This window comes from Gobius niger (genome assembly GCF_951799975.1).
Source record: "Gobius niger genome assembly, chromosome: 16".
In the NCBI taxonomy this organism is placed as follows: domain Eukaryota; kingdom Metazoa; phylum Chordata; class Actinopteri; order Gobiiformes; family Gobiidae; genus Gobius; species Gobius niger.
This window is the reverse complement of record NC_136867.1, coordinates 21,198,457-21,208,756: the sequence shown is the minus strand read 5'-3', so window position 1 is coordinate 21,208,756 and position 10,300 is coordinate 21,198,457. Positions and strand designations below refer to the sequence as shown.

At 39.5% G+C, this 10,300-nt stretch overlaps 1 protein-coding gene across 1 annotated transcript in view; it reads right to left on the bottom strand.

Moving 5' to 3' along the window:
* Positions 1–8,232: 8,232 nt before the first annotated feature.
* The window catches only part of syne3 (spectrin repeat containing, nuclear envelope family member 3), a 37,509-nt gene continuing 35,441 nt past the window's right edge, over positions 8,233–10,300 (bottom strand). The window contains exon 20 of the mRNA XM_079573377.1: positions 8,233–8,923. Within this exon, the coding sequence (XP_079429503.1) occupies positions 8,741–8,923 (183 nt within the window). The 3' untranslated portion in view covers positions 8,233–8,740. The remainder of the gene's footprint in view (positions 8,924–10,300) is intronic.

The following is a 10,300-nucleotide window of genomic DNA, read 5'->3' as shown; positions in this document are numbered from 1 at the left end:
CGGCGCAGCTCGCCGGCCCGGCTGTGAGTCTAAGGTGAGAGCGGCGTGGGCGAGTCGCACACAGAGAACAAACACTACAGGGACACGAGCTGAGGAGAGGACGCCTAATGTTACTGAGAATTAACAAGGACGACAGCGCAGCGAGCGACAAAGCGCAGGGGAAACATGCCCAGAAGATCAGAGTTTTCTTAGGGGCCGTTTTCTGCAGCCAATGAGGTTGTAGCTTTAAGATATGATTTTGTTCATTTTGTTTATGTGACGTGAACCAGTCTCATGGGGCACGTGGCTTAGTGGTAAGAGAATTCATCCACATTTTCAAAAGTCAGCGGTTCAAATCCATCTCTGATCAGAGCATCATGAGAGGGACATTGGATGCAAATTTGCCACAATATATTTTATCTATGAGTTCAAGAACATGCACTCCCGACCAACTATAGAAATAATAATGATTGACCATTATTTTTACCCTTTACATATTCAGGGTTTATACAAGCACAAGCAAGTCCAACTGAACGCTGCTTAATGCCACAGAAAAAAAATCTGTGCATATTTAATTTCTTAAGATTTCATCAAACAGTGGAAAGAGAATTGGACAAAACGAGAAAAAACATGTGGTAAATTTTAGCCAAAACTGCTACTGAATACTTTTTAGGCCATAATTGTTCAGTTATAGTTGAGCAATATCATAATTTTCCAATTAAAGCAGTACTAAGTAACTTGTTTACCTTAATAAATCCTTTTCGTAGTCCCTCTGGGGGTAATACCAGTGTTAACGGGATGATTGAGGGTCTTTCATCTCCCCTTGTGTCTGGCCAGAAAACCACAATTGCAACTTCGCTGCCATCGGGTAGGAGTCACCAATACACACTAATGGAATCACGAAGAAGAAGCTAAGAGGCTAACTAGCAAAGCTAGCTGTACTTAAACAGTATTTACAGCCAAACTTGAGTGAAAAAATTATCTCCATTGTGTAATTGGGTGTACAATATCCCTCTATCCCTTTGTCTTTTCTGGCAGCGTAGTATTTACCCTCACGGACAATTAATGAGTAAAAAAATGCAACATACTACGACACTGTGCGCAGCGGTGCTCCTGGCCTCAAAGGGCCAGAGTTACTCACTGCTTTAATTCAGATTTACTGCCAGTTTCTATTCATTTTAACCGCGTAAACCCTGATATTTAAATAAATAGAAAATGCCTTGACGAGTTTGTAACAATGATTATGAAAGTATTTTTTTTTGCTCAGGGTAGTTTTGTTGACTAAAAGCTTCAATCAATTTTAGTAAAGGTTATATTTTTGCCGACAATAAGACAGTAATAAAACAAATAAAACATAAAGAATGAATAAGATTAAGACTTCCAATGACACAGAGAGACACAAAGAGAACCAAAACATTTAAATTCAAAGTCAAAGGAACAAGTCTCGTGCTTTGTAAATGTGAGAGAAGCTTCACAAAGCAGTTCCATAAGACTGATTATATTTTTGTCAAAACACTAAAACTAAATTATGAGAAAAATGACCACTCCCTCAGAGCTGGATGCCCGCAGTCACAATCAGCCACTAAAAAAACAAGGATATCCAGTGCTTTATTTTATAATCGGAGACAAACTCTTTCAAAGTCATTATAACAATTTATTATCTGCTTTTTAGAATTTGAGATTACAACCTAAGCAGCACATAATTTATCACAATACTATAGTATACTTATTTTCTGTGGCACAGCAGACATTGAAAAGGTTTGTCAAAAGAAAGAGGAGGATAGTCCAAACTCAACACTCAAGCTAATGGACGTGCTATTTCTGTGCAATCAAATGCCAACAATAGAGTTGGCTTTCTTATTCTACAGAAGGCAAATACTACGTTTATTGCTTTGCTGTGAGCTAACATGCACAGCTTGATAATGGGATGCAGAGCGGAATATGATCTCTATAAACAGCATGAGTCAGACAAAGTCAACACAACTACAAAAACAATGGTTTAAGGTGGATGCATATCTGCAATGTGAGATTAGGTAACATGATCCTTAACAAGCCCAGTCAATACTGTCTTTATTATGTTATTATTATTATGCCATGTTTGTTGTTTAGCCATTTTTGTGGATAGAAAGAGATTATCATTGGGAAATATCCACAAGCAACATGCACCCAGGAAAACATTTAGTCAGCTTAGGAGCATTGGCATTTCTTTTAATGGTTTTTAAATGTCTTAATGGTCTTGGTCCTTCTTATCTTTCAGAACTGCTTTTACCCTATGAACCTTCACGGCCCCTTCGCTCCTCTGGCAGAGGTCTCCTTGTTATTCCTAAAGTCAACAAAAAGACTTATGGCGAGGCGTCTTTCCAATATTACGGCCCTCGCCTCTGGAACGACCTGCCGGAGGAGCTCAGGGCTGCAGAGAACGTTCATGTTTTTAAGAGCAGGCTCAAGACCCACCTTTTTAGCTTAGCTTTTAGCTGATTTCTACTTACTTATTTATTCAGTTATTTTTACTATTATTTATGTTTATAATTATCTTATTATACTAGTTTTTAGTTAGTTTTATATATATGTTTTATTATTCTAATGTTATTATTTGCATATTGCAGTTCTGCATTTTTAGAATTTCCAGTGTTTCCTCTGAGGGAGCCCTCTGCCCCGGGAGCGGTGGTCGGCTGTGGCTGTGTGGGCACTGTCCTCTCCATCTGCCCGGATGGAGGTGTGGTGTTTCTGCTGCACCTCCGCTGGGTGCCCGGTGGTGGTGCCCTGTGGCTGTGGCTGATGTACCGCTCCCGGTGCAGACGGCTCCTCTGATGGTGTTTCCTTACCTGGTTCATCTGTACCCAGACTCAGCACTACGTCCATTACCTGTGTATCCTGTGTGTGTGTGTGTGTGCGTGTGTGCCTGCGTGTGTGCCTGCGTGTGTGTGTGTGGCTATGGGGAGGGGGGTGGGGAGAGCAGTGTTGTCTGTTTGGAAGAGTGGGTGGTTGGGTGGGCGGGAACTGCTTTTAATCTGTAAAGCACTTTGTGTTACAACCTTGTATGAAAAGCGCTTTATAAATAAAGTTTTGATTGATTGATTGATTGAAAATAAATAAAAAAATAAATAAAGTAAATGTCATGTAAATGATTCAGCTTTATAATTGCTGTGAATCATTCAATAGGGCTGTTTTCAAAGTGTAGTACACATTCAATATTAAATTCTGTTGGTCTCGAAGGCAGTGAATTTTTAAAGGTAATGTTTTTAGGATGAGCTCTTAGTGCTTTAAAAAAGCACGACAACTGAACCTGTTGCCTTAAGCTGCGTTTACGGACACAGGAACAAGTTTCACTGTATGTGTACATCATCATTTAAAAGTAAAGAATCTCCATGAGTCTGTCGGTAACTTGCTCGCTTGAATCCCACAGCTAGAAAGCTTTGCATGTTCTCCCCGTGCCTGCATAGGTGTCCCAGTCCACAAAAAACATGTACAATAGCCCAGAATGAATGAGAGAGTGTTTGCTTGTGTGTGTGTGTTTTTGTACTTACGAGATTGTGAGGACCAGGTTGAGTTTTTAACCAACAGAGTGAAGACATTTTTGAAAAGTGAGGACATTTTGGGTGCTCCTCACTTATTTGAAGGACTGTTCGAGGGTCAAGATGTGGTTTTAGGGTTAGGGTTAGAATTGGGTTAAGATTAGGGTTAGGGTTAGGATTAAGGTTAGGATTAAGGTTAGGGGTTTAGGGTTAGGGTCTGGGTAATACATTATGTCTATGAGTGTCCTCACTAAGATAGAAGTACACAATCGTGTGTATGTGTGTGTGTGTGTTCTTGTATTTACGACATTGTGAGGATCAGTGTGAGTTTTTAACCAACAGAGTGAGGACATTTTTGGAAAGTGAGGACATTTTGGGTGGTCCTCACTTATTTGAAGGACTGTTTGAGGGTCAAGATGTGGTTTTAGGGTTATGGTTAGAATTGGGTTAAGATTAGGGTTAGGGTTAAGGTTAGGTGCGTAGGGTTCAGAGTTTTAAAATTGCTATATGTTAAATTTTATTTGTTAGTTTGAGCACAACATTAAAAAAAATCATCTCATCTGTAGTATTTGGTGTTGATTTGGTCCATATTAAGATTCTGGAACTATAAATTGTGCATTCTAATGACGACCCACTCAGAAACGTATTCTTATGTGCATTTATTTCCATAACCGTTTGATTAAAAAAAGGTTACACAGGCTTTTTAACATAACATAACATAACAAAACACATTCAGAGAAAAACCTAATTTTACACACAAAATGCTCATAATAAGGTTAGTCTTTTTCTTTAATGATACACCCATTTGATAGTATACACTGACGCTTTTGCATAACTAATATTTGAATCCACACAGAGCCAGTGTGCTCCATATTTGCATAATATTTCTAAATAAAGACAGAATTTGCATAGGTTTATAAAGGGTAACATGCACAAAGCAACACAGTAAAGCAGCAATACTATAAAAAACATTTCTCAAGTCCAACCTTTTTCCTTCTATGGGCATAAGTGGTTCGGCAAGCTACATTATACATATGGCACTGAATGCACTGGATTAGATACAGCTTTAAGGCAATAACAGAGTACCCTCAGTATTGTTACATTCTTAAAAAGGTGCTAGATATAAAAGTATTTACACAACGATTAGAGTTTGAAGACATGTGAAAAGTGATACCTTGTCATGCAAAACAGACCACCATTTACTTAATAGGTGGTTTCAAAACAGTACAGGATAGTAATCTTACAACCAACCAGTGGTTAAAGGAACAGCTGCTTCTCAGCACGAAGAAAATATTTAGAACAAGCCTCAAAAATATATAAATTGTTAAGATTGAGTTGCATGTTAATTCAGTGAGCCATTTGGACTCCGAAGACATGGTGTTTTTAGTTTCGCATGACTTTTCTACAAGAAACTGACTAAACACTGTGGAGGTCATTTATCAAGACAAGAGCTACATAGCGAGTGGAAGCTGCAAAAATAGAACATAGCCTTTTGTGGAAATGATGCACCAAATTTGGAAGTGCTTGTATTTCAGTATTAAGGCCCCAAACCTGATGTAAATGAGAGGGTGCAGCGCGAGTCTAAAATGTGCAAATGACTCTGCTGCTGATCCGCTCTAGCACATGCTACTCTTTTTGCACATGAGCAAACGCCTCGGCAAATGACTTCATGTATCGACTTTTAATCTGCTTTCTGAGATATAACTAGTGTATTATCTTTTGTCAAATGAACTTGAATGAATTATTGGATTGTGGTCAATGTAGTGCAATACAAAAAGCAAATATCAAGCAATGGCTTAAATGACTTGAACTGAGGAAATATATCTTGTTTTGAGGGGTTTTCATTTATTAAGACCTTTTTCCTGCTCTTACCAATATTGTTTTGCTAATTTGATGACATTTCAGACAGGTTCTATGGTAAATCTCGCTTGAAATAAGAAAGTAAAACTGTCAATGGGACAAGACCATTTTTCTTACCCCATTGGCAGAGAAACTTACTTGAAATAACGGCGAAATGTATTGAAATGAGTCAGAAACATCTCAAGTGAAATAATCTAGGTCAAATGCCCAACTAAATCTCGACTAAAATTTGGATTATTATGCTCAAATTGAGACATCTAAACTAATCTAGTAAATTACTTTTTGCAGTGTGGTCAATGTAATGTTAAATCAATGAGGATTTTAAAATGTAAAGTTCACAATTTAGTGTTTGCACGAAAGCATTCTGATGCCATAGTGTGTGAGTTTAACTGTGACCCGACAGATAAAGTTGTTCTGGATATATTTTTTTTTTACCTCTTTGATATTGTTTTGGATAGTGTTAGCAACCAAACGGCAGATTTTGTCCATAAAGTTCATTTTCAACATTCAAAATCAAACTCTCTCCGGTACAAAAAAAATTAAAATAAAACTTCTTCGCTTCAGTAAAAGCCGAACTTGATTTGGTCAGCGTTGCCGTGGTTACATGCTAAAGCCAACAGTAGCTTTAAACGCTCGCCAAAGAGGGAAATTACCGGAGCGTGTTTGAGGGCGTGGAGGCGTTTCAGAGGGTGTGAAGAGAGCGCAGATAAAAACAAGTGGCCTCGAGCAGTGTAGTTAAATGGGCCATAAAAAGGTGCTGCGTCCGGGATGTTTATTTTTTTCCCCCTCTCTGAGTTTTACAGTAACAAGTGCTGGCATCGAGAAGAGACGGCGAGGCCAAGAATATGCCAAAGACACTCCACTATTCACTGTAAAGGGTTAGCTGGCCGTGAAAAGACAAGTTTAAAACACAGTAGCACTATAGTCTTCAGATAATTAAGGGGAAAGGGGGCAAGAGTAAGAGATATGTTGGTAATGGTTTTTGTACACAATTTCCGGGGCCAAGATAAGATGTGATTGTGTTAAACACATTGAAACGATAACTTTGATTGTGTTCAGCGTGAGGCAGGTGCAGTCTGTCAGAGCCTCAGTGGGAGCTGGAATCCTGCCCTCAGCACATGACAGGGATAAAGGATGAGGTCACGGCTATCTCAGTAATGACCATCCATCCTCCCAAGTCTGCACAGTAGAGAAATTTATATCTCATGTTCCTACTTTGTAACCGTAATCTACCGTCTGATCCAATTGTGTTCATTAATTGGATTTATGTGAGGTTTGGGCAGGTAATATGAAAACTTAACATGACATTTCAGGGTTCAAACTCACATTAAGGTCTTAATAAAAGAACGTTTGGGATATTTATATATACAGTCGGCATTGTATTATACAAGGGGGCGAGGCCTCGCCGAGGGGGCAGTATGTTTTGGCAAACACAATTTTTCACTCTTTTTAGCTCTTTTCTGGCGGAATTTTAACTTATTTGTTCCACACAAATAAAGGAAAGTCTAAATCGGGCCCATATGGATGCTTTTTCAATGCAGATTGTTCAGTAGAAGTGAAAAAACAGCAGTTATAGCTAGCGTTATCATGTAGCATTATGGGCTGTTGAACTACTTTGCTCCTCTCCATGTCTCCATATCTTTATTTAGCAGAAATAAACAGTAGTAGTTATTTAGTTTTGGAGTAATTATAGAAAGTTTAGACTTTTCTCCTCTTTGTTTTACCCAGGAGGAGCTCGGAGTAGAGTCGCTGATCCTTCACGTTGAAAGGAGCCAACTGAGTTGGCTAGGGCATCTGTTTCGGATGCCTCGTGGTCGCCTCCCACGGGAGGTGTTCCAGGCATGTCCTAGTGGGACAAGGCCTCGTGGAAGGCCCAGGACACGCTGGTGGGACTATGTCTCCGAGCTGGCCTGGTGTCGCCTCAGGGTCCCCCCAGAACAGCTGGAGGAGGTGTGCGTGGATTGGGAAGTTTGGGCATCTCTGCTGAGACTGCTGCCCCCGCGACCCGGCCCCGGATAAAGCGGAAGAAAATGGATGGATGTTTTTTCCCTGAACTGCATAAAATACAAGCACTCATTTAATTATTGATGGTTTTTCGAGTGAATATTAACTCTGAGCACATGTATCTTTAGTGTTGGCTTGCCGCAGTTGATTTTCCAATTTTCTGCTTTGCACAAAGTTTAAATCTATGTGTGATGAAATGAAACAAGGAGTACCTTAGAAACATTGCCGTTAACTCGACATAATAAAAATTGTGAGCAACATTTCATTGGAAGAAATCACTTTTTGGCATTTACAGAGCATGGACACAAGCTATTAATAAAAGTTTTGTTTAGAGTCGATTTATGTAAAAGCGTTTTAGTTAATTTGGTTTTAGTAGTGTCTGCTGTATGAAAAAAGAATAATGTAATGTAAACTGTTGTTACTCGTCTCATATTCTTGTGATTGTCTAGTTTTACATTTTATTCCTAGTGATAAGCGGTAACGAAACAAGCGGCTGATTTAGCTAAAAACTCAGTTACAGAACGTCTCTTAAGATTAAAGTCTTTTTACATTGTCCCTTAAATAAATACTATGTTAACACAGATTGAGAGTGTGCTGTTGATCTATTTCATTCTATTTTACATGAAAAAAGGTGAGATAGCCCTTAACTTTAAAGCATAGTAATAACATGGTGATAGAATGGAAATAGCATGGTAACTAATTGGTGTAATAACATGATAATTATGCTAATTACAAAAGAGGACTAGGGCTGGATACCGTTAAGTTTAGCTACTACTGGTATTGGGAGAAAATAAAAAAAAAGGAACCAAAAAAATATATGTTTCTTTACAAATTATGATGCCAGTTGGGTCCTGTTTTATGGTTCTACCATGACAAATATTTAAGTATAGGTATGGAAAAAAGTATTGTTCAGGCATCGGAATCATAACCCAAGCATCATTTAAGTACTGCTATCCACAAAAATGTAACGGTACCCAGCCCTAAACAACACATTCACACATTTTATTTTTTTAATGGTTATAATATAATCATTCCTTTACCCTCACTTAGTATAAAGAGTCTGGATATCACATATTTATATTGTCTTTTGTCTTGTGTCTTTTGTTTGGTGGAAACAGTGCTACAAAATGCACTATCCCCGTTGCCCCTAGTTACCATCCTATTTCTATCCTCATTCTAGTAAAGTAAAGACCAACCAAAGGTAAGCAAATATATTTTGGTTTTAGCTGGTTGGGCAACTGTTAAAGTTAGAAGCTACAGTCATTTTTTGGCTTCTTCAAAATGTTACATACATTCAAAGACTAGAGGAAAATGTATAGCTTTGCAATCTAGTATGGACTTTGTGGAGATATCACCAGTCGGGCGGTGAGTCCGTGTGGTTCTTATGTGGGCGGGGGTCCCTGGTAACGCAGCATGATGTTGAACGACCGGGCGAAGTTGTTGGACAGAGAGCAGGAGCTGGATTCTTCGGCGAGCGGCAGCATGAAGGCCAGCAGCAGGAGAGCCAGGAGCAGGAGCCAGAGAGGCAGCGCCATGCAGCACACGCGGTACAAAAGACCAGCCTTCTGTCAAGAGACACAAGTACAGCTCAGTGAATAAACAAACAGCACATCTACCATTATCTCAGCATAGATATTTCACTTCTTAGGATGGAAAATAATGTCTAGGTATGAGGGAGAAAAGTGGTTTATGAATGAAGTCTGTGTTGGTCAGGATTTCCTGCAGCGTCCTCTGCGAGTGGCAGTGGGAAAGACGTGATAAAATGTTAGAAATCATAATTTTTTGCATCAGATTTCTGTGCGCTCATGACGTAAATCTCTACTTTTGCAGAAAGTTCCACCAAAAAAAAAAATCTAAATTCCATATACTTTTTAGCCATGAGGAGGCAGTACACACATGGTTTTAGCAATGGCCGCTGGTTATTCTGTTTTGTGGCCGTGACACTAGGGGCCGCCATTGCTGCAATACCTCCATATAGGGGCGGCAAAACAAGCTAGTTTTCCATTAGAACGCATTGCACTTAACACACGTTCTAAGCAACTCTTTAAAATGATTTTACAGCTAGATATTGCTCCTGTGATAACGCTGGGTTAGTTACAATTGAAGAAACCTGGCTGGTTTTCGTAGGGAACATTTTAGAAATCTCGTATACTGATGAGGGCTGGACTTTGATTGACAGCCCGTTAGCATGAGAGCTAATGGCGCGGTTACGACCGAACTAAACGCTCCGCAAGGGCCGAATCTACAGTGATGATCACGCTCTTATGCCCTTTTTAGGAACATGCACGGTCAGAGCTGCTCCACCCTTGAATCTCTTTCGAATGTGGTCATTATGACAAATGGGGAGGAGCGAGAAGACGGTGTCTATTATTTATGTTTATGGGTATAATACGTGCAAAATAATCTACACTAGAATTACAACAAACTCAGTGGGAACAGTTGCTCTTTAAATGACATGAAATACTCCTCCAGGTAAGTTTTGATTCTGGGAACAGTGTTATGACGCAACCCCTTTAACCATCATCATTAACGGTGGTGGTGCAGTTTTCACTCTTGCCTCACAGCAAACGGCCCCTAGGTCTGCTGTGGAGCTGAAACTGTTTCTATGATGCTGTGAACAGCCAATGGGTTGCCAACAACACCCACATATTATTCTTACAGATAAATCACACTGACCTTTTCTGAGATAAGAATGACACATTTCGGCAAAAGGTGACAAGTTTGCAGCCCTGGAGCTGAGCACTGGTAGTATTGGGAAATTGACATGTTTGCAAAGGGCTGATAAAAAAGAGTAACAGAATCAAATGTACTCCACATAAATTGGATGTACCTTTTTTTACAAAGTGTTTTGAACCAAGTCACAGATACAGTCACAGATCGGTTCATGTTTTCCTTGTTCTCCTGAGTTTGTGTTGTGCAGATTGTTAGTCAGAGTCGGAGCG